Genomic DNA, 26,948 nt, shown 5'->3' with positions numbered 1-26,948 from the left:
AGATGATCAGGACGAGTGGATGGAATAGAAGAGTCTTATACGGCATTCAGCGGAGCTAGTTGATCGACCAAGAGCTCGGCTAGGAGGGGCGATTGTGGGTCACCGCCTTCACGCATAGACTCGACTGGATATGACGTTACCCCGCACGCACCACCATGTCGAAATTCCCTCCGCGCGTTCCGAGCGTGCGAAGGCGGTGATTGGACTTTCGGTGACAAACGCCGCCCCTCCTTGCCTGCTCGACCCCGGCGGCGACCTGGGCGGCGACCTCCTCCATCGCGGCTGCAACTCTGGTAAAACAAAACTGACGTCGAAAATGTCACTCTTTTGCAAGGTCTACCTTGACATACTTTGTGATGGTGAATGCTTGGTCAATTGAATGACTGAATGAGACGATGCGATGCTAAAAGAGATTGACGATGAGAACATGGTTAGAAATGCCGACGAAGTGATGAATGATGTCTGGATATCGCTTTTGAGGATGGTGACGATGAATACCGCGAACAAGACTGGACGGAATCAATATGCTACTTGATCTTTTCAAGACCTTTTGGGGAGCGATTGAGGAACTGGGCCTCATTGCGCTAGGAGCAATGCAAGATGACGGGCAAGATGATGCACCGATAGTGCCAAGAACGAAGGAGCTACGAGCAACTTTACTTTTGTTGACAGGATCTGGCCCTGTATGTCACCGAAGAGTATCGAACACCTGGGACTTTAATGTTCTTCGGCGCTGGCGGAGACAGCCTCGCCGTTGGTCTCGGAGCTTTGCAAGGACAAGGCCATTTGCGAGCCGCTACTCTCAGGAGCATGGTCGCCCGTGGCCTGGTCCCTAATCTTTTGCTCGATGTTGGCCTGGAGATTTCCAAAGATCATAAAGTGGTTGGGAGGCAAAAAATCGCTTGGCTGCTCGCTAAGGAACTTCAGAATGATCTCCAAAGACTGCTGTGCCTGCTCGGCAGTCACGATCGACGACCCATCGCCCGAGTTCTGCATCGCGCGGATGCGTTCAAGCGCAACTGCGGTGAGCTGTTCGGCGTCGGCAGCATCGAAACCATGGAAACCATGAAAAGTCGGCTCTCCCCCTCTAGCGTCGGCCGGCGACATGGACAGCGGCGATGGCGTCTGCGGCGTGTGGTTGGCGTTTGACAGTCGTGCTTTTCCGCGACGCGAGCGTCCACGGCCACTGCGATCCGCAGGCTTGGCGGGTGTTCTTCGGTTTCGAGTAGTTGGCTTGGGCGGCGTTACCATGGCCTGGCCTAGAGCTTGCGACAACTGTGCTGACATATGCACCTGAGACGAAGATGTCGAAGGACCCGCGGCCAGAGGGAACTGGAACTCGATCGGCGGGCCTAGACCCAAGCCGGCTCGGTTGTCTTGGACATCGTCCATGGCTCGTCTCCGCTTCAGGTCCGACTCTGCCTCTTCCTTGGTGGGCTGAGATGGGTCTGAAACACCACCATGGCCGTGGTGCATGTCAGGGCAATTTTGCATGGGCAGCTGAGGCATGCTAGGATGGCCAAAGTAAAGTGTTTGCCGGAAGAAAGCGGAGTCAGGCATGCATCCAGGAGGACCGCCGCTCTGGAAGTGCATGCGCTCCATGTCTTGACTGAGAGGTGACATGCCCAATATAGCTTGCGTTGCCTCTTGTTCGTCTCTGGCTCGCTTCTGAGGCGTTCCTTTCGCCTTGCTGCTTCGTGCTGGTTGGCGACGAGCGGGTTGGGACTGGTTGCTAGAGCCTGACTGTGAAGGAGTCCCTGGCCGAGGCGCAAGCGGCACGCCACCACCATTCGACACTGCGGCGGGTTCTCTCTTCGTTGCTCCTGCATCCGAAAGCGAACTGCTGCCCTCCGCAGGTTGCGGCTTAGGGATCTGGTTGCGCTCTCTGAACTTTTCGATCCAGCCGCCTGATGCTTTGAACTTGTCCTCGCCGAGACCGAGCTCTCGAGCGATGCGGAGCGCCTCGTTTCGGATGGTCGAGTCGCGGATTGCTTCACCGCGTGCCTTTAGTTGTGCGACCCAGCCACTCAAGCGGTCCTCGACGGCGGGAAACTTGATAGCGCGGTGTTTGGCGATCTTTGCCGCTTCGCTGCCGGGCTCGATCGCCAGCCATTTCTCCTTCTGTTTGAGGATCTTGCTGACGGTGCTGCGCTCGATGCCAAACTCGTTGGCGATGGCATCCTGCTTGATGGCCGGATTGGCGTTCGAATAGTCGCAGATCATCTTGCGGTCAATGTTGCGCAGCTTTTTCTTCTGCTTGGTCATGCGCAGAGAAGAAGCGACACTGAGAGCCCCAACGTCGAACGAAAAGACATCTTCCGACGTGGATGAGGCGCGACTGAAAGAACCAGAAGCCGTATTGGAGATGCTATCAAAAGACGACTCTTGCGAGGTGAAAGAGCCGTCAGGATTGATACGAGCACTTCCCAAGGGCGAGATGGAAGTCATTGATGTAGACGCCAAGCTGACCGAGGGCGACGTCGACCTTACGGAGGGACCACTCGAAGCAGCAAACGGGCCCGAATTCATTGCAGCCATCTGCGCGCCACTTTGAGCAAACGCGGGACTGTGTTCCGCCATACCGAGGCCCATGTCTTGTCGAGGTGCCGGGTTGTGAAACAGAACAGGGAAGGTGTCGGCGCTGATACCATGGCAAGGCGACACGGGCGCGCTGGCATGACTGTGCGAGTGCAAATCGCGAGATGGAACAGTGCCAATGAACGCTGCAGCCTGTCCTAGGCTGTGACTGGGCCGGTGCGAAGGGACGTGACGGCCGGTAATTGGCCGCATGCCATGTTCGAGCGCACGCAAATTCGTCTGCTGGAGCATTTGGGATCGAGTGGGTGGTGACGGAGGGTATGACTTGACTGCATTTCGCTCGAACTCAGGGGAGTGTTCCATCTTGAGCTCCACAGAGGTGGCGAGGGCTTGGTCGGGAGAGACCTGATCCGAGATCTGACCGTCTTCGAGCCCCAAGTGAGCGTTGTCGCTGGCTTGCAAGTCGTGGCATCGCGTTGGAGAGTCAAAATAGTGGTGAGTCGCTGTGTGACCTTGCGTCGCCGTCTGTGCATGGGTGGGCTGAGAGTCCATGTCGACGCCAAAGGCTTGGGAAAGAGTGCCCGATTGGGACGTCGATAACTTGGTCTCTGCGTGTTGAAGGTTAGGTGAGCATTGCAGATACTGCTGCTGACAGTGCGGTTGTGTCGATGGAGTGGTCTCGTTGTTTCCGATATGTGCATTGGTGAAGGCGTTGAGATCCGCAGATGCGTGCTTCATGAGCACGTCCTGCGGGCTCGTCCTGTAGGTCGCACCGTGGACCACGGTCATGTGGTGGCTTGATGGAGCAAAATCGCCATGGGCGCTGAGATTCGACTCGGCACCCTGACTCACGCCGTCAATAGCATTGCGGGACGATGCGACCAGGTTGGTGAGGTCGGTAAAGTGAGACGGACCGCCAATATTGAGGCCGAGGCCGATCTGCGAATGAGGATCGGACATTGTCTTTGAGCCGAGCCGTGCTTGTTTCCTGAGGCGATGCACCGGTGTCGAAAGCACCGACGAGGTGCACCTGAAGTCGCAAGGCTCCTGGGCTGACCCAATTACGATGACAAGAAACCGGGGCGAGCCTGAAGCAGCAGCGTGCGTGGACGTGCGCAGCACCGAGGGCGAAAGGGCACTGGTGAGAGAAGCTCAAAGTCAAGCGGACTCGAATGGGGTCATCAGCTTATTCGGATTGCAGTGGCTGCCAATGCAGGCCGTGGGTGGATTTTGAGTGTGGTTGCGGAGATGAAGCCTGTCGGAAGGAAAAGCTGTGGCTGTGGTGGGGAGCGGAGGGGTCGTGAGTATCGTGACGGTTCGTGAGCCGAGGTTCGACCAAATCGGCGATCTCGTAGCGAGGATGGAGCGAAACAAGTCTGGAAATGAAGGAGAGTCTCGAAGCTGATCGGAACAGCTGAGCGCGAACGCCGGAAAGAAGCAAGTGCAGCAAGCTACAGTACGTCGGCGCGAAGCAGTGTGATTCGAACTGCGCAGTCGGATAGGCGGCGAGATGTCCAAGATTACACCCGCAATACGGCTTGGATCGTTGGATCCAAAGTACCGTCACTGGCAGAAGTCAGACAGCGCTGATGCTGCGAGGCCACAGCAGAAGGTTGTAGGCGGCAACCACGAGCTCCCTCTGCTGCTTGAGCGGACAGCAGATATACAGACCGCAAGCAGCAAGCTAGCTTAATGGAGATGGGAGCCTGTCAGCCTATGCGAGATGCGATGGGAAGAGGAGGATGCGGGCCAGGAGAGGAGGAGAAGGCAGGATGTGGTCGTTGAGAAGAGAGGCAGCGAGAACGGTCATATACTATTCCGACTGCTGGTCGAGCGCACTTCTGTCGCTTGCGTTGAAACGGCACTGGCGAAAGGCCGAGCGGACGAGAGGCAGAGAGAGAAAAAAAAAACTGGCAGCCAGCCGCAGCGCTGCTGAAAACTCAACACTCTCTCCAACCAACACTCACAAAAAATTAATAAAAGATAATTTGAACAAAAAGATTGCTGAAAAATCCTGCTTTTCAGCGGCCTGCGCAGGAGAAGGTGCCGGTTAGCTTCACCTAGCTGCTGCTGTGATGAGCGTCCCCTTCTCACCTCTTCACTTCATTCGCCAAGTACAAATCAAGTTTCGGGGCGTCCAGTCTGCTCAACAACCTTGTCTTGATACTTGCGGTAGTGAGCGCAACACCAGGTGATTGTCGCTTCACTCTCAAAATGTGTGTGCCACAAAACCCTAAAAAGCCGAGTGATCAGCCCAAGCGCGCCGATTCGGTGAGTTTGCAGGCAGGGCTACGCACAAGCCGCCAAGCAAGCTTTGAGTAAGTGCAGCGTTGTCGAGACAAAGTGAGCCTTCTTTTGCGAACCGCTCGAGCCGCAAAGATTAAGCCAAGCCAGCCTTGTTTGCGCTTTCTCTCGGCGCTGGGGCAGGCGGGGCGGTGATCATTCAAGAAGAAAATTGCTACATGATAAGGCGGCGACAAAGATGGAAATGCACCGAGGTCATCAGACTTCTACGTACTTGCTTTTACCGCTAGGCCAGGTCGATGTGCCAGACGGAAGCCAGATCGGCGTTAGTAACAATCGGAAGGCATCCGCAGACCCTGTCGGCGTGTTGTACAAGGAGGAAGACAGGCAATGAGAGAGCATCGCAAGAATTCCGATCTCTGCGGGCTGTGCAAGTCAGCAGAAAGAGGGTGCCGCTTACTCGTCACAGCCAGCGCCATGAGGACGGATGCTCCCACACTCACATTCCCACACTTCCTCGGTAACAAACGCGACCAGCTTCCTCGGCGCAACAAGCGACTCAGCACTCGCATAGAGTACTGTAGGTCGGGCTCAACCCGGCGACAATTGTAAGCTTCGGGGGCTTGTCAAACAAGCTGCAACACGGTCGCAAGAGCCTAAACTTTGAAACTGCGGCCGTGAGGCAACAACGAAGCTCTTCTTGCGGGTCCTCGGAAGAGCGTTTCCAACTATGTCCTTCTGTCGTTCCCCGTTTGACGTGTGCGACGCGGGTCCTTTCACTCAAACTCGCCCGCCTGGTGGTGCAACTCCGGAACGAGAACGGGAAGCGTCCCAAGGAGTAACCCGAAAGCTCCAAAGCAGGCAACGGGTCGAGTCTCGCCTCGCGTTGCACTCAAATGTCGCTTTCGCCGTTTGTTCGCCGTACATGCGCATCTTCCGACCCTTTCTCTGATCGGTCCGCTGCGCCTTGAAGCTACACTAGCTCGCTTGGACCCTTGGTCCCGTCTCTCGTGCCCGTTTTTCTTTTTTCGTCTTTCCTTGCAGACCTCGGGATTTATCCGAAGGCGTCGCTGTACTCTATCGAAATTAGGTGCCATCGGCGTTCTTGCAGCCAGGCTGATAAGTAACTATCCGTCGGCCCTTTCGATCCCGTCGTAGCGCGTCGTGTACCCCAGGGTCCAATGGGTACAAGTGGTGCGAGCGGGGACATCGATATCGAAGCTCTTTCGTCGGTTCTCTCATTCTTTCTTTCCTTTTTCTACTTTAAGATTTCTTTTAAGCGTTGTGTTGGTCTTCTCAAAGATCGACGAAAATAGTGGCGTCAGGCCACGCGTGTGCATATCGAGTCGTAAAATGTGGAGGTATTTCATGCTAAAACATTTTTGGACACCAACTTTCACGTCGGCGCAGATACCGGTTCGCCTCCTGCAACTTGCGAGTACCGAGTACCAACCAGCGCGAGCGCCGTGCCATCGGAGGCACAGTAATCATGGCGCGAGGTGGGATGGAGGGCATGGAAGGAAAGACCGCCAAGACTGACGAGAGCTGCGTCGGAAGACCCGACCACGAACCAAAATTGCCCGCGACCCGTGTGAAACTGGAGCGGGTCTGTGCGTCAAAGCCTACGTCTACGCCCCACCTTTGCACCTTCCCGGTTGAGATATCTCGACCAGTCCTGTCGACTCGGTGCCTCGGCCAGATCGGCCAGATCGAGTCCGAGTTGGACACGACTTCAACTCAAAGCGCAAACGTCTCAATCACATCTTCGGGAGGTCACACGGGCAAATATGTGCAAGGCGGAGGGACATCACAAATCAAAGGAGATTCGGGGTATTGTACAAAGTGCTCCCCACCATCTGAGAACAAAGGAGGAAAGGCACCAGAGCAACACGGGCGATGAGCGGCACATCCGACTAGCCCAGTCGCACCGCGTAGGACGAAGTAAGGGCAAGTGCTTGGTACGGTATCACGATCCATTCACTAGGCAAAGAGGGAGCGAACATGACATCGAGCCAATGACTTTTAAAAAGAGGGGTGTTGGTCTCGAACAACCCGTCGAGACCAGCTTTTGGAAGGAGAGAAGGGACCAGCATAGCAAATGAATGATACATTTACTCGTCGTCGTCCTCAGCAGCGGCAGCGGGAGCGGCCACAGCGACGGGCTTGGGCTGCAGAGCGGCAACCTTGGCACGCTTAGCCAGCTTGTGGTTCGATCGCTGCGAGAGGTGTCCACCACCCCAGTGACGTCGGATCTCCTCAGCCTTGTCGAGGTAGTTAGCCTTGGCGGCCGAGACGAGGTTGGCGAGCTCGCGCTCGTCCTCAGAGCGAACCTCCTGAATCAGGGCGACGGCGGCGGTCTTCTTGTGGACAAGAGCACCGATCGAGGCCTTGGACTTGACAATGACGTAGGGGACACCCATCTTGCGGCAGAGGGCGGGGAGGAAGACGACGAGCTCGATGGGGTCAACATCGGCGGCGATGACGACGAGGGCAGCCTTCTTGGCCTCGATCAGGGCAACACAGTGGTTGAGACCGTACTTGACAAAGAGGGGCTTCTTGCCGTCGGCCTTGGCGTCAGCCTTCTTGCCGTCGGCAATGTCCTTGGCAGCGGCATCGAGACGACCCTTCTTCTCTTGCTTGGACTCGGGGCGGTACTTGTTGAGCAGCTTGAACAGGTTGGTGGCGGTGTTCTTGTCGAGGGTGTTGGCGAACTGGGCGATCGCGGGGGGAACCTTCAAGCGCTGGTTGAGGATAACCTTCTGGCGCTGGAGGCGGACGTATTCGGGCCACTTGACGAAGCGCGAGAGGTCACGAGAGGGCTGGATATCCTGGCCTGTGGAAGCGGGGAGGGACGGAGAAGGGAGGTTTGATCTAGGGTCAGACGATGTCCCCTTGAGGAGCGGCGGCGGCGGACCGTCTGAGTCGAGAGTCATGAGGCGGGTCGAAACTTACCAATGCCGAAGTTACGGGGGCGCTTCTCAAAGAGAGGGTTCTTGGGAGCCTTGGTAGCCTTACCCTTGGAGTAAGGGGCGGCAGCGGGCTTCTTAGCGGATCCGGTCTTGGCCTTGGGCTGTAGGAAGAAACAAAACAAACAAAACGCACAATTGGGTGACAAGAGGCGAGAGAAAGGCGGGGGTCATGGAGACGAGTCAGTACCCTGTTGCCATGTTTTGAACCGCAGAGGGAAACAAGACATTTGGAACGGCAATCGGATAAGAGACAGACTCGGTGCTCTAAAAGAGGTGATGGGCGACTCGAGTGCACTACCGAACCGAACAGCAGAAGGTTGACCTCGCAGAGGAAACAAGCCGGTGCCTGCCTCTGGAGCTGACCAGCGCCTCGTCGAGTGGTGTCCAAGAGCCATTGCCCATCACCTCATCCCCTTTTTACTTTGGATACCCAGAGGGTCCGGTGAACGCGAGAGACTGCGAGGCGACATTGTGTTCTGCCAGGTAGACGCAAGCTGTCCACTGTCCCTGTGATCAAAGGACCATGCACGCAATGCACAGCGTGGCAGCGGACGAGAGTTCGCAAGAATGAAGTGTCGGTGAGAGCGTATCTTCCGGCGTAAGAGGCGCCACATCAAACTTTAGATTGATGGGTCGCCTCGACGGTTGCTGAGCTACCACTGCTACTGCATCTTCCTCCCTTCCATTGTCCACACGTCTTTCGACATGATTGGGCCTGCACATGCATTGTCGATGCGGTCGCTTTGCCGGGTACTGGCCGAAGCGGCAGTGTCGTTTTACTGAAAAAGCCGCTGTTGGCGAAAAAGCTTGGGTGGGGAATGGCGGCACCGCATCATGTATCCAATCATCCGAAAGCCGCTGCTGCTGGTAACGTCGCTGTTGATGACCTCATGGTGGGCCATATGCTTCTGCTGACGAGATGCGTACCATTTTGAATGATATCAACTGTCTTGAGGGGGAAGGTGATGATGGTGAGCAGAGAGGAGATTCGAGAGTGTACGACATGTCAAGACTCAGTGGTGCTGCGCGCCCGCGGCCTCCGCCTCTCATTTTTTCCTCAGCTAGTCTATGTCAGTTGCAGGAAGCGAGCGAGTATTTTCTGCGCGCTCCCTGCCAAAACGGCATCATTTCAAGTTCGGCCGAGCGACACAACGGGGGTCACGTGTTGACTTGGCCTGTTTTATGAGCATGGCTTTGTAAATGTATTTAGATCTTACACTACTTTATTAACCTCATCACCGATTTAACTCACCGCTCCACTCGATGTCGATGTGACGCAACGTGGTCGTATGCCTTCATGCTCAGCGGGAGGGAGCCGCCTGCTGGTCTTCTGACAAGCGGTTACTACTCCATCTTGCATGCCATGTGACGAAGCGACTACGTACCAACTTGCTTACCGAGCAAGGCGCTGGAAATCGGTGGCGAGTCTTCGTGAGGGTGCCTTAGAAGTAACGTGAACAGTAAGATGGCACTCGAGATAGGCTCACAGCCTTGAGCACGAGCGGGTAGAAACCATGTGTGTGAATTGATCGTATCTTCGCAAGCGTGGCTGCACAAGCTGACAAGCTCGGGTTACACATGCTCAATGATTCGGACAACACTCGAAAGAAGATGGCGAGATGGCGAGTTGGCGATTGATGCAAGTCGGGTTTCGATTTACGTGCGATACGCGGTGTGCAGCTAGCTGCTGTTTGGGACTCAGGGATCGATGCGAGAGCGGGCCTTCCTGATTTCTTCCTGATCGCTCCGCATCAAAGGTGATGCGCGCTTTGGGCAAGTGAGGGAACTCCACCTCGCTCTCTTTTTCTCTCTCGGTGGTTGCTCGCTCGCTCGTCTGCCGCGTTCAACTGACTGGTCTCTGGAAAGAGAAAATGAAACAGAATCCGAAAAGAAGGAAAGTCAAAGCGCGCTCCGACTGGCTCCGTTGAGAACGAATCTAAGCCGTCCGTGATTCCGTGATTCTTTCGAGTCGATTGACTCGTCGTCCTCTGGCCTTGTGCCTGCCCCTCACTGTCAAGCTCGTGCGTTGGTCGTCGACACCTCTCTCTCTTCCTCTCCTTCCTTTTCCATCTACACCTCCTCTTTCGTTCTCCACACTCTCACACCCTCCTAACGGCCACACATCATCCACAATGTTCGCTCGTCAGGCTCTCCGATCCGCTTCGGCCGCCCGCGCCTTCTCCACCTCGGCTGCCAACAACCGTGCCGTCGCCGTGCTCGGTGCTTCGGGCGGTATTGGACAGCCGCTGTCGCTGCTGCTCAAGCAGAACCCTTTGGTCTCGGACCTGCGACTGTATGATGTTCGTCTGGCTCCTGGTGTTGCTGCCGACATTTCGCACGTCAACACCCCTTCGACCACCACCGGTTACCAGGCCGACCAGCTCGGTGAGGCGCTCAAGGATGTCGAGGTCATCGTCATCCCCGCCGGTGTGCCGCGTAAGCCCGGCATGACCCGTGACGACCTGTTCAACACCAACGCCTCGATCGTGCGCGACTTGGCCAAGAAGGCCGCCGAGGTCGCCCCCAACGCTCACCTGCTCATCATCTCGAACCCTGTCAACTCGACCGTGCCCATCGTCGCCGAGGTGTTCAAGAAGGCCGGCGTCTACGACCCCAAGAAGCTCTACGGTGTTACCACCCTCGACGTTACGCGTGCCTCCACCTTCCTCTCCGGCATCTCGGGCAAGAAGCCCTCGGAGACCATCGTCCCCGTCGTCGGCGGTCACTCGGGTGTCACCATCGTTCCCCTGCTCTCGCAGGCCAACGGCGGCGACGCCGTCGCCAAGGGCGAGCAGTACGAGAAGCTCGTCCACCGCATCCAGTTTGGCGGTGACGAGGTCGTCAAGGCCAAGGACGGTGCCGGCTCCGCCACTCTCTCCATGGCCTACGCCGCCGCTGTCTTCTCCGACTCGCTCCTCAAGGCCCTCAACGGCGAGAAGGGCATCAAGGAGTGCGCTTACGTCGAGTCGCCCCTCTACAAAGACCAGGGCGCCACCTTCTTCGCCAGCCCCGTCACGCTCGGCAAGAACGGTGTCGAGGAGATCCACTCCATCGGCAAGGTCTCGGCTGAGGAGGAGAAGCTCCTCGAGGCTGCTGTCCCCGAGCTCGCCAAGAACATCAAGAAAGGTGTTGAGTGGTACGCCGCTTCGCCTTAAATTCGGACTTGCACACACACAGAGACAGAGGCTCTCATCTTTACAACCAACAACAACCCAACCGAACCTCACCAGTCGCTAAGCGTTGCACTTTGCTCTTGGGTGTCTCGGCCCCGTAAAGCTTTTCCTCGTTCGCGCTGTCGATTATTTATGCCTAAAAACCCCGTTTCATTCTCTCGTTCTCAGCACCATGTCATGTGTTGCAACAATGTCATCGCGGACAGACCCGCGATGTCCTGCTTGAGCTTGAGCTGCAAGAGTCCACACAACAGACGATTCCTGCCGGGACTGGATGCTGATCAAAATACCCTGAGTCTTCCATTGGATCAATCCTCGTTGGCCTCCGCTATGCCAGGCTAAGGAAAACCCGGATGCGCAGAGTCCCGCATGCCGTTGTACACGTGTGCCGAGATGGCGATGTCGTTGCGCGGGTCGTCGGTAGACGTGGTGAATATGCTGTCGAACGACGGGGCGTGAGTTGCATCCTTGACATCCGCTGACGAATCTACGTCCACGTTGGTGTGGGCCTGAGGCGCCGCTGCGGCGTCCGCGTCGAAGCTGTACCCTTCCGCTTCTGCGCCGCCATTAGCCGATGCTGCAGCATTCGACAGCGCGGCGGCGGCAATCGCCAGCTCAGGAATTCCATTGTGCTCATTCGCAGCGGCACCATCGCGCTCCATCGCCAGACCCAGCGCCGAACCAGGCACAAAAGTGGAATCCTCGCGTGCCCGCTCGTTGTACGCCGCCGCCAGGTCCTCCATGAGATCCGCCTTGTCGAAACAGTCTTCGTACGACAGGCCGTACTGCCGGAGTCCAGCCACGATGATATCCACCTCGCTCCTCTGGAACCGGATCAGCATGTGCGCCGCCACCTCCAGGCTCTGCAGCGAGTTGCACGGATCCAGACGCAAGTATTGGTTGCTGCGAAGGATCTCGGTCAGCCCGGCGATTCGAAGTGCACTGTTGAGCGCCTCCTCCTGAATCGTTGCTAGGGTCAGCTGCACCTGTTCTGCGTCAGGAACCTGGTCTCGCGGCGTGGCGTCTTGCTCCGAGGCAACGCGTCGTTTAAGCCGATCTTGATGAATGGGTGAGGTGGCATCGGAACGGTCCGTTCCATAGATGCCCATCTCGTCGACCAGACGCCACAGCACGATCCAGTTGGCATGATAATTGATGTCGCTGGTACAGGCGCTCACAGCGGCGATGTAGTCCCAGTGAGGAGGCCAGTGCGGCAGGGGAACGCCCACCTTTTCCAGATGTTCCAGACGCCACTTTTTGAGCATCTCGACAATCTCGACCACGTTGTCGAGACGTACGCCCTCGATGTGACTTCGGGGTGCAAAGTAGTTGGCGGAGAGCTTGCGCTGGAACACGACGGCATCGTGCATCGAGCCGAAGAAGGCCAAGTACGAGTCGAGGCTTCCGAGTGGGTGTGGCGCCTCCTTCTTGTTGTCTGCGTCTCCTGCGGGTGGATCACTGTTGTAGTCGTCGCCAGAAATGATACATCGACGTTGGAAGAACAGCGCAGATGCCGAGTCGGCCATGCAAGCGAGCCACCACGTGAACAGCGTTTCCCCACGCAGCGCTGCATCCTTGATCGTCATGACCTTCTCCTTGCAGTGTATGCCCAGGTCGAGCATGTGCTTAATGGCAACGACGTACCAGTGTCCGTTGGTGTATGCAAGCAAGCTTCGGTGCTTGGCTGGAACCGGCGTACCAGCCAGGTTGAGATTGCCGTTGAAGTGGATCGATGGATGCAAAAGAAGCGACTCCATCAGCAAGCATGCTTGGACATTTTCGAGGGATGCTACCCTCGCGACGCGCAGCCGGTCCATGACGTCTTGGGCTCGCCACGTCAGATGGTCTGCGATCCGGTTTCTGCCCTGTTCCCTCAACTCCTCCGGCACGGTGAGAACGGGCTGCTCGATTCCACCCTTGATGCCGGTGATCTGGTTCGCTTTCTCCGTCTCGCCCTTGAGCAGCGCCGCGTGTGCCTGATTGTACGCCTTCTTCAGTTCGTCTGCACTTTCGCTGCGGTCCTGCGCAATGAGCGGATTCTCGCTAAACTTGGCACCCCACGCGATCACAAGGGCGAGGATGATATCCGAAGGCGGGCCTCCGAGCTCTGGACTTCTCTCGTAGTAGCGCTTGCGGAATGTCTGGGGGTTGAGGAGCGGCAATCGAGCATGTACGACCGAAAAGTAGGTTTCGACGAGATCGTTGACAAAATCCTCCCTTCGCTGCCGATCCAGCAGATGCAGCTCGGCGCTGGTCGTGGCCGCTGGCTTGGGCCCAGGAAGATACGAGGATGGCAGAATATTGCGGATGGTGTAGCCGGTTGCAGAGAGCGGCGCATTGCAGGGCAGAGTCTGGTAAAGGTAGACCTTGTTGTCGGCTGCAACATAGTCGGTGTCCCTCTGGAAGAGAGCGTTCAGCAGGCGATCCTGGACTTGCACGGCGGCGTCGATGAGTTCAGGTGGTTTAGGCGCCTCTTTTTTCTCTTCTGTTGGAAATGGCAAGGAGGTCCTGGGACGCTTGGTGGGACGCTTTGCGGACGAGGTAGCCCATTGGACGTATAAGGTGGTGCAGTCGATGTTCTTGGCCTTGCAATGGTTGCATTTGGCTTCGCCAGGATCTCGGTTGCATCGTACTTTGCGACTTCGACAGGCATCGCAAGCACTATTCTGCTTGCGAGATGCCATCAAGATGGTTGTTCCGCCCTTACTGGGTGACGCAGACGCTACGCGTGGCACGCTCGGCGACTGGTACGCCGAGTCGTCCGCTTCGCTGCTGCTGGCTGTCTGGTGGTTGCCATTGGTGCTCGAGGTGGCGATGGCGTATTGGGGCACATGCTGAGTGCTTACACCTGGCAATGAACGAACGCTCGCCGCTGCTGCTTCAAATGATGGAGAAACATCCGACGGTCTGTGTGTTGAACTGCTTGCTTCTTCCAACGCTGTGATGTTGTCTGCTGTAGACTGGATGCTCGCGCTAGCGTTGTCGCCGCTTCCTCCTGCTTCGTGCACTGCCTGCTCCGTAGATGACTTGCCCGCTGACTGATCATGCCATGTGGCAACCTGCCCGTTTGCTGAGCCATGCTCAATCGAGCCCGTACCGTCACTCATGGTGCCTAGTCTGATGGCGGATGTAGGGCAGGCGTCGGGAACCTTCCGCTTTCTACACCGAAGGTAATCAATCGAGGAAATCGGGTTTCCAGAGCCAAAACGAGGTCACTAATGCATGTGAAGGCCTCTGATCGTCCAAACCTCGATGAAGCGCACCACGCAAAAACAGGTGTGATTTGTCGAGCTCGCCGGTGCCGACGATGACGAGAAGGAACGTGGTTGTTGACCACCGCACAGCCACCTGGGCCGAGCCAAGCCCGTGTGTCGGTAGAGGCTGTTGGCGGGTGGTGGCAATGAAGCAGCTGTCGCGTATTGCAGGATGGACTCCGGGCTGTCGAACACTGTGGACCAGGATGCGGGGAAGGCGGGGGGCGAGGGGCGAGTGCGGGTCCGAGAATGTGTTGGATGCGTATATTAGGTCGTAAAGCGAAGAGCGGATCCGAGAAGATGGTGTGGAAAAACTCCCCAAAGCGAGCAGAGTCTAGCTTGCATCCAGGCAGCCAGTCCGCGGGTAGGATGCCTGTTCGAATCGGGTGATTTCTCGTATTTTGCATCGGAGCCAAGCCGACAGAAGCTAGAAGCTGCTGTTTTTTAACGCCGACTTGTTCAGCGTCAATATCCGGACAGGGTGCTGCTCAGACGAATTTCGTCAAATGCAACGGCTTTTTGCGTTTTCAACCGAGAAACCCCAATCAGGTCTGGGGGTCGAGATAGTCTCGAGATCGCCAGCCTTCTCATCAACCAGCCGTGATCACAGCCGTTGTCGTGGTCGATCAAGCTCAATACTGCGGGTTGTACGCAATCCTTTGGATGCTCTCACTGTACCCGAACAGTACCAACGACAATGGCGATGATGACAATGACGTTACATGTGAAGATACAGTATGTGATGTACGAGGAGAGACAATTTATGGAGCGACAGGCTCGGTTACTGCGGGGCTGTCCAGCTCGATTCATCAACCCAGTCTTTGTCTATGGCTGCTGCTGCTGCTGATGTTGCTGCAACTGCTGTCGCTGGTGATTGGCCGCAGCGGGATGTTGACGTCGACGTCGATGTCGCTCTTGGGTCAATGCTGCTCCCCACCGAACCTGTCAACTCTTCGGCAGCCTCCCGTTCGATCTGCTCCAAGTATGCTCGCTGTGCCTTCATCACGGGTGTGTCGCGCTCGGGCTCGCCGGGCAGAGGCTTGGCCGCCATCTTGATCGCCACCTCCTTGGCGTAGCCCCGTTTCACGGCTCTCCTCACACGTGCAAGGAAGGCATTGCGCGCCCGGCGTGCATCTGCCGTCGTCATGCCCAGCGTCACCAGCGACGAGGGAAGATCCGGAATGTATGTGTTCTCCGGCGCGGCAGTGCACTGGATGCTGATCTTCTTCAACGGATGCTGCGTTGGATCCTCGATCAGGATGCCGCGTTTCGACGCGCGTCGCACACGTGCCAGGAAGGCGTTCCTTGCTCTTCGCTCGGCTGCCCGACGCGACGCCTCCTCAGTGCTCAGCTGCAGCTTATGGCGACCGCGTCGCCCCGGCGTCTTGACTGCAGGCTTTTTCGACGCAGGACGTCGCTGAGGACTACCGTCCTGCTTCTGAAAATCCGACATGGTCTCTTCCGAGTCGGACAGGTCTTTGTCCACAGAGGAAGCCTCGTCGTTGTCCGAGATAAGCGCCTTTGCTGCGCTCCATCTTCGGTCCTTGGTGCCTCGCGTTGCCTTCGCAGTACGGCCAAAGGCGCTTCCTATGTTCGAACTGGCGGGTCGTTTGAGTAGCGGCAGTCGCATGAACCCTCGGCTCGCGGCAGTCAGCTTTCCCTCGCCTGGCGCGCTCTGAGCCGCACTAACCTCAGGGCCCGCACTTGCTGATTGCGAGCTCCTCGCTTCTATCCGAGCGGTCGCTTTCATGGGCAAGCGCTCGGTCGGAATGGCGGTGCTCGTCGCCTGACTACCTACAGGCACAGAACGGGGCAAGGGCGATGCGGTAGCTCGCAATGGTGCGACAGGCTCTTTCGTCTTGGCAGCACCCGCAGTAGTAGGTCGCAAATCAGATACCGGCTGCGTATCCTTCTCGCCCCAATTGAGCGGCTTGTCTGCGCTTTTCTTCCCGACCAGGTCTGTCGTGACATCCGCGCGGCCTGCAGCAGCGGTGTGCAAACTCGCTTCTTCTGCTGCGCGCTCGCGGCGTCTGATGACGATCTGGTTGAGAAGATTCAAACTCGACTGAGCTTCTTCGCGCTTGCGCGAGTTTCTCGCAGCCTTGACGCTCAAAAGTGCTGAAGTGGGCATCGCCGCTGCAGACAACCGCGACGCGGTCAGCATCGGCGTCATGGCGCGAATGCGGACGCGCGAGCTCTGCGATGGCTTGCGCACCTTGCCCTTGCCTTTTCCTCGTCCCTTGGCCGTCTTTTTGCGCGAGTTGGCCGTTACCGCATCTGCTACAGTCTTGTTGACAGGTGCTTTCTTGCCACCCAGGATGCCAGAACAGTTTGCCGCTCCGCACAGACACTGCTCGGATGGCACCTGCGCCGTGGGCGCACCCGTGATGTCGCGAGGTTGGAAAGCGGCCCAGCCGTAGTTGTATGTCAGCTCCTCGCCCTCCGCAATGTCGCGATTTGCAAACAAGCCGATTTGAAATTCAGCTGAGAGCGCCTCGTCTGTGCCGCAGATGATGAACTTCTCGATACGGCAATTGGGGTCGCAAGAGTGATTAGCGAAGCGGGTGATGTTCCCTTTGCGACCACCGTCGAGCAGCTCTCCTGCGGCCGAGTCATAATCGAGCAGATAAAAATTGCCCGTCGCCTTGTACTCTTCGGTAACTCGCTTCGCAGCCTCGCCCAGATTGATCACCTCGCCTCGATACTCGTCGATAAACTCATCCTTCTTGATAGCCTCGAGCGTTTTGAGACCAAAACCGCGACGACCATAGTAAGCGACCGTGGTTTTCTTCGTGGGTCGACGGCCAAGGCTGATGTTGCTGCAGTTGCTGGCACTCGGACAGGTCCTCGGATCGCAAATGAACATGAGCATGCGGTTCATGCAGTCGTTTCCGCATCCGCTGCCGGGCTTGCAATTGCACAGTGGCGACTCGCCCTGCAACTTGGCGCGCGTGACATATTTGTTCTTGCTGATCTGCTGGTAACGCGGTGGTTTGCGCTTGGCATTGACACGGTCGCGTAGCTTGTCCATGGATTGGTAGATGGGATAGGGAAGGTGAAAGTCGCGCTCCTCGGTGAGCAGTTTGGCGCCAAAGTGGATCGGAGTGGGGAACACTGCGTTCGGCGTCTCGGCAGTGCGCCGAGATGAAGTCGAAGCCACCGCATCCGCTTCGCCGGCGTACAAGCCCGTAAAGTGGTACGCCTTTCCATCTTTGTCCTGTTTGGTGGCTCGCCTCATCTTCTTAGAGTCCGACGTGCTGGCCAGCGGAGGACGTCCACGACGTCGTGGTGCCGGCTGAGCCGACTGCGAAGCAGATCGAGACGGTTGCGACGAGCCGAGCGAAGTGTCGCTGAGGTCGCTCAACTCACTGATATCGTCATCGAGCAGATCGATGGTGCTCTGCCGATTGCTGATGCTGCGCTGCAGAGGCTGCGACTGTGATGCAGGAAGAGACTCAGTGACGGTCTCGATGGAGGAGGCGACGAGAGTCGAGCGTGCAGGTCTGCCCCGCTTGGGTCGAGGTGTCTCCGGCGGCTGCTGCTCAAGGACAGGTGCAGGATTTGCCTGGACGCTTGCGCTCGCCGAGGACAAGCTTCGTTTGCGAAGCCGACCTGCCATGGCAGAACCCTTCCTTCCTGTGATTGGTGTAGCGGTTGTTGCCGGCGTCGGTGGCACGATGGGTACGAAGATTGAATTCCTTCTCGGTCGTCCAGGACCGCGCTTGACAGGTGGGGTGGCGGTGACCTGTGCGGTCCCAGTTCCTGCAATGGAGGCTCTAACCTGAGTTTGCGGAACATTCGATGTGGATGCAACCGAGGAGGAGACGAGAGCAGGCGGCGAGAACTTGGGTTGATCTTTTGCAACTGCGACTGCATCGATCCCTTCTGAGCGTCTACCTCGCCTCAATGTGTGACCTGTCTCCTGTGTTGGAGTTCGTTCAGCTTTCCTAGTTTGCAAAGAAGCGGGCTGGGTCAACGCAGAGACTGGCGAATCCTCGACGTTGGATGAAGGCAAGAACAGCCGAGAACTTCGTCGGGCCGAGGCGGATGCTGGCGTGTTCTGCTCAGACACAGCTGTCTTTGTCTGCAGCGCTGGCAAAGGAAGGCTTGCGTCGGGCGCCGATCTTCTCGGCCTGCCTCGCGGTCTTTTCACCGGCTGTGCTTCGGGAAAATCTGGCTTGCGTCGGAGAGGACTGGCCAGCATCTTTGCGTCAAGCTCGTCTCGCCTCTGAAGCGCCTTTTGTACGCTCGATCCGGACGAGACAATGCGAGCTGATCTACGACTTGGCGTCGGCGTCGAGGAGGATAAGCGAGCCATCGTCTCTGCAGTGGCTTCGGTGTCTCGCACCGGCGTGGAGACTGGCGTAATAGCGCGTGCCATGCGAGGCGTTCGTCTCAGAGAAGCAATAGCTGTGCTGCTCTTGTCATCGACGAGGTCGGCTGCATCGCTGTCCGAATCGATGGAGCTGAGAGAGGACAGACTTCCGTCCGAGACGGCATTGAGATCGCTGTTGAGAGACGTAGCATACGATCGATCGAGGGTGGTGGACGAGCGGCTCTCGTCATGGTGGTTGTTGGAGGCAGAGAAGGTGGACGAGTGCAGCGAAAGATCCTGTATGGCGTCGACCGTGCCAGTGGGCACGCTATGAGGGGCAGTCAAGCGATCACCGACCTTCAGGGCGGCGTCTGCAGTATCGACACGACCAGCCGTGACTTCAGTGACGTCGTTCATGTCGCTATTGCCGTCGGTGTCGGTGTCGGAAAGTACGATTGGGTCCTCGAACGAGTTGTTTGCGGAGATTTTGACCGGCGATGACAGAGCGGTCTTCATGGGGCTTTGCGTCGATGTCTTCAGAGGCCTTCGAGCACTGCGAGAGCCTGCATTCGAAGTGGTTGCGAAAGGCGAGCGTGGTTGGGGGCCAACGAGTGAAGGGGCGGCCGTCGCTGACATGCTTGCGCGAGCTGTTCTGCGTGCGGGTGGCATGACGAGCTGAAGTCCAGTGCAAATGCGCGTCAGACCATGAGCATTGGCGGCGAGGGGCTGATGCGTGCACGAAGAAACGTCGATGCCCAGCCGACCAAACGAGTGGGATGCACCCTGCAAGTCGAGTGCGTCGACTGCTGGAATCCAGCTTGATCTGCTAGAGTGGCCGATGGTATTGGCAGACCCGGCTGTGCTATGAGCGGCGGAAGCGCATCCAATCAAGAATGTACGCTGATCGCGAGCAGGACGCGCGAAGGAAAGTTCGGCTGCAAAGGCGGGGGAAAGAGAGGGCGAGAGAATGACGAGACGAGTTGGTTTTGTTGGTCGCGCGAGACAGCCTGCACCCTGAAAACGAAGCGTGTTGAGTGGTGATGTTTGTGCGCCTGTGTGTTTGTTTTACGAGGAATTGGAATTTTCAGAATTAAAGCTGCGAAGAACGATGAAGGGCTACTGTGCTGCGTTGCTGCGTGATTAAATCGAAAACGGAAGGGTTGAGATCGAAATGCAGCTGTCTGCAGAGTCCAGGAGGGAGGAGGTGAGAATGTTGGATGGCGATGATGTTGATGATGGCGACGGTGACGAGATGCCGTCGGGACCAGGCCGTTGAAAACGTGAAGGCGGAAAGTGGAAGGTGGAAGGCGGATGAGAAAGAGGAAAGAGAGAAAAGAGGCAAGAGGCAAGAGGCAGGAAGGGAGGCAGACTAAATCATGGGCTGAAGGGCAGCCAGCTACGGGGAAAGAATGCGGACGACGGATAACGATGGATGTGGACGGGAGGCAAGGCTGTAAAGAGCGGGTCTGCTATTGGGCCAAGCTCGCTGGTTGGTGGAACGCAGACCGGCTGAAGCAAGAGACTGGCTGGACTGCCGAGTTGGGGAAAGTCGAAAAGCAATGTGGGAGGGAGAGCGCGCGCGCGTTGCCAATATTTACACTCTGCTGCTGCTGTTTGAGCGCTGCCGGCTGCGTTCCTGCTGGCTGCTTCTGCGAGCAAAACGCTAAGTGAGTGCATGTGTCGGCTAAAGTTTGGCTTTCCGAGGGTCGAGTGACAACCACAAATGCACTCGCTGTGCCTGGCCCGACGCGGATAACCAACTCTGCGAGGCCGGGGCAGCTCGTTGAGTTGTGCGCAGCGGTGCGAGCAAGTTCATTACAAACTGAAATTTCGCTTCGGCGGCAATTTTCCTCCATATCGAAACGACAAAAGTCGGTCTGTCTACACACAGAATCCCGCAGTGTGGCGAATTTCGGCCGTTCGATCCTGGATACGCAAAGCTACGATGGCGCGGCCCAGCTGAGCTGTTCGCAGGTGGTGACGACCTATATAGTAGCTTCTCGCATGATCGGCTGATCAGCTTGGGCGAGAAACAGCGAGGATGTTGTTGCTTGGACATCAAGAGATCGACAATCGAACTTCCAAGTGGCGTGTGGTCGTCGTTTTCTTGCAACTTCGCCTTTTTTCAGCACCCAGTGCACATTGCTGAGCAGATGAAGTGCTGAGTCGATAGGTTGAGAGCCCGCCTCTCTGTGGCGACACTAAGTGAGTCCGAGGCGCCGCAGCTCTCCGAAGTCACAGATCCTACACGTTTTGAGCATTCGCGCTATGCTTTTGTCAGCCTCAGCCGTGTCAACCCCCTTCTGATCGCAGCTCAAGCCACAGGTGATTGGAATGCAGAAGAGACAAAGTAATTGCATCCAACCCTGATTGCGGCAAAACTTTGCACGCAGAAGTCAGAAGCCATTAAGCACACACTTGGCGACGCAGCCGCGACTCAGGCCCCTTCGCAGATCGTTACTTTCAACTCGATCAAGGCGAGGTTCAGAAGCAGGTTAACAGCGAGGAAAGCTTCTCCAACGCTTGGTATCCCACCTGAAGACAGGATGGAGAGACAGGGCTTGAGATCAGTGAAATTCAGGGCGTATTGCTTGTCTGTGCATGAGCTCAGTGGTAGTTCCTTGCATCCTGGACCGCTGTTCATGATTAGCAGTCACTTCCCCTCGCCATCATCTTGCCAAGCGCCTGCGTGTAACTAGCTTGCTGGCTTGCTTGTTCCTATTTCTTGACCTTTAAGGAAGCATACCTGAATCAATTGAGCGCCGTTATTACATCCGGACCCTCACTGGAGTCCGAAGAAGTGTTGACTGACTTTACTTGCCATCAAGATCGCGCTCTTTTCGATGCCGACAGGTGGCGCGACAACTTTGCTCAGGCCGTGGCCCTCATTCAAAGTCCCTCTAAGCTCCCCTGTTACTGATACGAAGTCGCACCGCCGAGCAGTACAATACCAAGCTCCGGTCTGTCCGGACGGTAGAACATATCGCTCGAATGTCAGAATGAGCACGCAAAGACATTTCAGTTCAACGCGCCTATGGTTACAGGAAACAAGTACAATATTGAGTAGAACTGGCCGAGCATGAGCGCGCATCAGTTGACCGTAGCAGACGAATGCGAACCACCGAGGCTGCCGTAGTTACCCGGTCCCGCACCAAATTTCCGCTGGAAGTGGATCAATTCGCGCGTCAACTCCTCCATCAAGCGCATGCTCAAGGGCAGCTGTTCCACCTTTGCTTGCGCGGGGCCTGCATCCGTCGCAACCTCCCCTGGATCAGACTGGTCTGCAATCTTCTCGTCGGTTAATCCGCTTGCAGTGCCAGCGTCGATGTTCTTGACATTGCCTTGCATTTCCTCCGCTCCAGTCTCGTCCTCTTCGGCCATCTCGTCCCTGTACGGAGGCACGATGCCGAGCAGCTTCATGCGTTTCTCGCGTTCCACAGCTTCGATTTGGCTTCGTGTCACGTACTCTCCAATATTGCGTACTCGCTTTCGCATCTCGCCCATCGTCATGCGACGACTTGGGAAGCGCACTTTGGTCGACGATTCGATCGATGAAAGCACCTGGAAAGGCGCTGGGAACGACGAGCTCGCAGGCGGTGACGGTACTGAGCTCGTCTGGCCGCTCGAAGAGGCCGAGCCCTTCTTGGCGGTGCCGTTCTCTCCCGTTGTTGAGCCAGCAAATCGACCACCTGCGTACGGAAGCAAGTATGCCAGATGCGTGAGATGTTCGGGAAGGCTCAACTGCATGGACAAAGTCGGCTGACCACCACGGCCAGAAGCACCCGACTCTCCCGGAGCAGGCGTGCCAATTTGACTTCCATTGTCCCTCGCGGCCGCACGTCGTGCATGCTCTGCTCGGCCTTTGCTCGGACTGGGGCTCGGAGAGTGCGAGGTTAGGTTCGATGTCGAGCTCGACCCCGTCTTTTGGCCGTTGGGAGCAGTCGCTGCTCCGTTACGATCCTTGTTGCGATACGTGTACTGATTGGGGTGACGAGGCTTGGATGCAGAGGCGTCGGCAGCCACTGAGGCCTCTCGAACAGTGTACTGATTGTTGCCCTTCTTCTTTTTGTGGCTCTTGTCGCGCGATGCAGAAGCCGCGTGATCCGCAGCGCCAGACGCTTCGTCTTCGTCCATCTCGGCATCGCCGTCCTGGTCCTGCGCGGCGCCTGCGCTCATGCGACGGCGCTTGGAGGTGTCCGAGCCAGCATCTGCAGCACCTTCTCCCGCTTCGGGTGTCTCCGTAGAACTGTCACCATGGTCGTCAGGCAAACCGCGCTTGCGTTTTTTGCCTTTTTTGTCGTCGGCACCGTCCCAGACTTCGCCGTCGGCGAGAAGGCCTGGAGGGAGCGGCTCCCAGCCGCCGTACGCGGTGTCGCGGCTGTTCATGGTGCTGCGTCTCTTTGGGCTTTTGGGCATCTCCTTGGAAGTGTCGTTGCGCGAGTTGTGGCTTCCCTTTCTGTCCCTCGGATTATAAGCGGTCGCGGTGTCGGAGGCCTGTTGCCTGCGTGCATTCTCTTGCGCGAGCATCGCAATGGCCTCCTTTGCTTCCTTGAGCTCCCTTGCCGAATATTTGGCGCCACCTTTTGCTGTGCCTTTCTTGGAGGCTTTGGGCAGCAAGCCGAGCGAACGCAAGAGGGGAATGTGAAGTTCTGGACGACATTGCTCGCAAAAGTAGACGTCGGGACAGTCCTCCTCGACCTGCATGCCCATGCAGACGCAATGCTGCCAACACTTGCACGTCTCACACTGGATCATGAGACCAACATTCTCATCGGCGCTACCGCAGACACACCGTGTGACGCCCTCGTCACCGGCTTCTTCCCCGTCCAATTCGTCGTCTTGCTCATCTGCGTCGCCATAGGTAGCCTCGGCCTCGTCGTACTCGTCGTCGTTAGCTGCGTCGGTCCCATGTGACTCTTTCGCTGGGTCGGCTGTGAATGCAGATTGTTGTTCGACTTCAAGCTCAGCCTTGGCGTCGGCATGACCTTCGGATACCGCCTCTTTCGGGGCTTCTGGGTATTGGAGCTCCTCCTTGCTATCTACGGCTGGCTGGTCGAGATGGCTGGGACTATCCTCGGGTGCAGCGGCTGCATCTTCGGTTGCATTGTTTGCAGTCGGGGCGGCAACATATTGCAACGACAAGACATCCGTATCAGGCTCGGCCTTGGGAACGCGCGCTTTCGGATCTGGCGAAGCACCTGGGCCGCGACGGGAACGGCGAGGACCTACGACGTCATCTTCGGCGCCATCACCAAAGGAGCCGAGTCCGAGCTGTGCGAGCTCTTTGCTGGCCGATGCGCCTCTTGGCTGGGCGTTGTCAGGCATATACTCTGAGCTTGCTTCCGCGTCTGCTGCTGATGACGACGCTTCCGCTTCGGCAGCTTCATCGAGTGCGCTTCCGTCGTGCGCTGCAGTGGTTCCGTTGGCATCGTTGGTATTGCCGGTGGAGGTGGATGGATCGGCAGTTTCTTCGGTAGTGTCGGCGGCAACGTCTTCCTTGCGGGTGTCGTGCTCTTCGCTGCTTCGTTTTGAGCTATTGGACTTGCCACGGGAGGTTCTGCCGCCCTTTTTGGATCTGCCGCCAGACTTTTTGGAAGGAGAGGCGAGAGGGTTTTTGTCGTCGGACTCGGAAGATGCGCGAGAGGCGGCGTAGTCGTGAGCACCGTCGGTGGCTGATTTGGATGCAGTGGATTCTAGCGTCTGTTGCTGCGTAGACGTATGTGCTTCGCCATCTTCGGTTTTGAGAGGAGCATCGGCGGGATCAGACGTGGCCTCGGACGTCTCTGCTGTTGATGGCTCCACAGTGGCCGGATTTGGCTCTGCGTTTCCAGCTTTGTTGGTCTTCCCAGCCATGCTGCTTAGGCCTGGAGTTGAAAAAACGAGAGCCGGGATGCTGTGTACGACTTGACTCTGCCGTCGAGATGGTTCAGGCTGCTACAAAGGCTTATCCTGCAGTGTGTTGCTCCGATGCTGAGCGAATCCGACGCAGGGTGCGGCTCTGGGATGACGAAAAGGAAAAGGAGCAGGCGGGCTGGTGCCGGAACAGTTGGTCGCGAGATCGCAAAGACAAGCTTTGCGATGGAGTCAGAGGAATGAGTGGATGCTGTGGGGCGAGGTTAAAGTTGGCAGAAGCTGTGCAGATGGGCTGTCGCGAGCCGTCGCGCGCGAACAACGGAGGATGGCAGAACGAAGTTCGAGACGCTGGTTGCGAATGAAAAGGAGTGGGGCTGATGCTGTTACGGTGCGATGGAGCGTCATGAAATGGGAGGGCGAGCCGCGTCGGGATGATGGAGGAGCATAGCTGAGGTGGAAGACGGCTGAGCAGGATGGAGAAAGATGGCGCCGAGCAAGAGAGTCGCCGTTCGGATGCAAAGCGAAACGAGGAGCGGGCGAGCCAGAGAGAGTTGAGAGATTCCAGGAAATCAGGGTTGCGGATGCTGCTGGATCGACTCTGTCGTCTGTTCACTTGCTGCTTGCTCTTTGTGGTTGCTCGCTTGATGTGGAAATTCCCAGATGCAAAATGCATGGCCAAAACGTCGGCTGTTTCGCCTGTCGTCCGCCTGCCGCTCAAATTTCCTTCAAAAATTGGCTTGCGTGGGTGTCTCTGGCGTTTGCATCGCCGCGGCCGAGACAGTCAACAATCTAACAAACAAAATAATGCCGCTGGTAGCCTCAGAGTCCAGACGAAGCAACCGACCCAAGGGACGCAGACACACAGTACACGGCATGAGACAGGTACAAGGGACGCTTTGCTTTGGAATCTCGAACAACCTTGCTGAAGAGGCAAACGAATGAGGGTTAACGCTTACTCCTTCCAAGCGCCCTTATCGAGACGGGCCACGGTATCAAAGTAGACCGAAGCCTGGAAGGCCAGCGCCTGGTCGCTGCCCACCTGCCTGCGTGTGAACTCGGCCTCTTCGTGACCAATGACGATAGGCTGACAGAAGGATGAAAGAGTTGATTGTCAGAGGTTGCTTTGACGTTCCTGAATGATCTTGACGTTGGACTCACCTTGGTGCCTCGAGCGGCAGCAGCAGGCTCTGAGATCAGCATCACTTGGCAGTGTTTCTCTAGCAGGATACTGCGAAATGTGGCGGAGTCGAAAGAAGGCTGTGTTAGCAAAGCAAATTACTGAAACACTTTGAGAGACTCAGGCTCTGGCTTTGATTGTGGACTTACAAGTAGCCGACGGCGGCTTCGATCGAGGTGCCAGCGGACAGGATGCCGTGATTCTGCAGGATGAGGGCACGGTTCTTGTCTCCCAGCGCGTTGGCAATGTTGTCGCCCTCCTCGTCGGCGAGCACAACACCGCCGAAGTTTTCGTACAGGGCGCACTGTCCGTAAAATGCACAGCTGTCCTGGGTCGTGATCTCGACTGTGCACAAACAACCAGTAAGCACGGTCTGGGTCAGGATGGATCTGGCAGCGTTGAATGAAGTTGCACGTAATCAGGGTGGTGGTATCATACTCACTGTTCCTGCCGAGTGTGGAAAAGGCCTTGCCATAGAGCGAGTGAGAGTGGCAAGCAGCATCGAGATCGGGTCGAGCAGTGTGAATAGCGTGGTGAATGGCAAAGGCTGCCTGGTTGTAGATCATCCTCTCGGGACGTCCACCGTCGACGATGTTGCCATCAGGGCCGATGAGCAACAGGTCCGAGACGGTCATGAAGCGGAAGGGCACACCGAATGGGTTGACCCAGAAATGGTCCTTCAAAATAGGGTCTCGGAAAGTCAGGTGGCCGGCGACACCTTCTTCAAAGCCGAGCAAGCCAAAGACTCGGAACGCTTGTGCGAGTCTCTCCTTGCGACCGCGTCGCTCGTCTTCGAGCGTGTCATAGGTGACGGGCTGGGAGAGAGAGAGAGAGAGAGAGAGAGAGAGAGAGAGAGAGAGAGAGAGAGAGAGAGAGAGAGAGAGAGAGAGAGATGGGCAGTGGCAGGAAAGGAAACGAGTACTTTGGGTCAGCAATCATGTTTCGTGGTACGATTCAACGGCACTGTATCAGTTGAGAGGCCATCTGGCACACGACTCACCTTGGGGAACTTGAACTTGGGAGCGCCCTTCTGGACCTCCTTTGCAGCAGGCTGCGATGCGGGGACGTTGTCGGTAGCAGTCGGGGGCGACATGGTCAATAGACTGGGTATGCTGAACTCGGATGAAGGGGCCAAAGGTGGTCGACGCCGGTAATGAAAGGTCGTTGGAGGTCTGAGGGATAGATGGTTGGAAGCGGAAGGCTTGAATTTAACGGCGTGGTCACGAGCTCGACGGGTTGTGTGTGCCGTCGCCGACCCGCCACCTGAAGGACCCTGCGCTAGGCTTCCTGCAACACCCTAGGTACAGGACTTCATCGTACCTATTGCGACTTTACACAGCCGTGCTTCAATTTCATGTATGGCCCCACAGTAGGGCCGCAAGGAGCAGCGGTCATCAAATGTATCGGACATCGGCTGCGAATAAC

The 26,948-nt window shown here is 57.0% G+C and overlaps 7 protein-coding genes across 7 annotated transcripts; 1 reads left to right on the top strand and 6 right to left on the bottom strand.

Moving 5' to 3' along the window:
- Nucleotides 1-717: 717 nt before the first annotated feature.
- On the bottom strand, nt 718-3,498 carry EX895_000633 (uncharacterized protein; the record flags this gene model as incomplete). The annotated part of the gene is made up of 1 exon (XM_029881234.1): nt 718-3,498. One exon carries the CDS (start codon nt 3,496-3,498, stop codon nt 718-720), a length of 2,781 nt encoding a protein of 926 aa, XP_029742620.1.
- A 3,395-nt stretch (nt 3,499-6,893) lies between these two features.
- EX895_000632 (uncharacterized protein) lies at nt 6,894-8,681 on the bottom strand (the record flags this gene model as incomplete). Its single annotated transcript, XM_029881233.1, has 3 exons — nt 6,894-7,615; nt 7,735-7,852; nt 8,679-8,681. 3 exons carry the CDS (start codon nt 8,679-8,681, stop codon nt 6,894-6,896), a joined length of 843 nt encoding a protein of 280 aa, XP_029742619.1.
- A 1,202-nt stretch (nt 8,682-9,883) lies between these two features.
- On the top strand, nt 9,884-10,906 carry EX895_000631 (uncharacterized protein; the record flags this gene model as incomplete). Its single annotated transcript, XM_029881232.1, has 1 exon — nt 9,884-10,906. One exon carries the CDS (start codon nt 9,884-9,886, stop codon nt 10,904-10,906), a length of 1,023 nt encoding a protein of 340 aa, XP_029742618.1.
- Nucleotides 10,907-11,262: 356 nt separating this feature from the next.
- On the bottom strand, nt 11,263-12,741 carry EX895_000630 (uncharacterized protein; the record flags this gene model as incomplete). The annotated part of the gene is made up of 1 exon (XM_029881231.1): nt 11,263-12,741. One exon carries the CDS (start codon nt 12,739-12,741, stop codon nt 11,263-11,265), a length of 1,479 nt encoding a protein of 492 aa, XP_029742617.1.
- A 2,218-nt stretch (nt 12,742-14,959) lies between these two features.
- EX895_000629 (uncharacterized protein) lies at nt 14,960-19,009 on the bottom strand (the record flags this gene model as incomplete). Its single annotated transcript, XM_029881230.1, has 1 exon — nt 14,960-19,009. The coding sequence occupies one exon, from the start codon at nt 19,007-19,009 to the stop codon at nt 14,960-14,962; it is 4,050 nt and encodes a 1,349-aa protein (XP_029742616.1).
- Nucleotides 19,010-21,583: 2,574 nt separating this feature from the next.
- EX895_000628 (uncharacterized protein) lies at nt 21,584-24,346 on the bottom strand (the record flags this gene model as incomplete). The annotated part of the gene is made up of 1 exon (XM_029881229.1): nt 21,584-24,346. The coding sequence occupies one exon, from the start codon at nt 24,344-24,346 to the stop codon at nt 21,584-21,586; it is 2,763 nt and encodes a 920-aa protein (XP_029742615.1).
- A 952-nt stretch (nt 24,347-25,298) lies between these two features.
- Nucleotides 25,299-26,616, bottom strand: EX895_000627 (uncharacterized protein; the record flags this gene model as incomplete). Its single annotated transcript, XM_029881228.1, has 5 exons — nt 25,299-25,430; nt 25,505-25,574; nt 25,673-25,868; nt 25,966-26,338; nt 26,524-26,616. 5 exons carry the CDS (start codon nt 26,614-26,616, stop codon nt 25,299-25,301), a joined length of 864 nt encoding a protein of 287 aa, XP_029742614.1.
- Nucleotides 26,617-26,948: the final 332 nt, after the last annotated feature.

This window comes from Sporisorium graminicola, chromosome SGRAM_1 (assembly GCF_005498985.1).
Source record: "Sporisorium graminicola strain CBS 10092 chromosome SGRAM_1, whole genome shotgun sequence".
In the NCBI taxonomy this organism is placed as follows: domain Eukaryota; kingdom Fungi; phylum Basidiomycota; class Ustilaginomycetes; order Ustilaginales; family Ustilaginaceae; genus Sporisorium; species Sporisorium graminicola.
The sequence above is the reverse complement of the archived record's forward strand: the minus strand, read 5'-3'. Positions and strand labels throughout refer to the sequence as shown.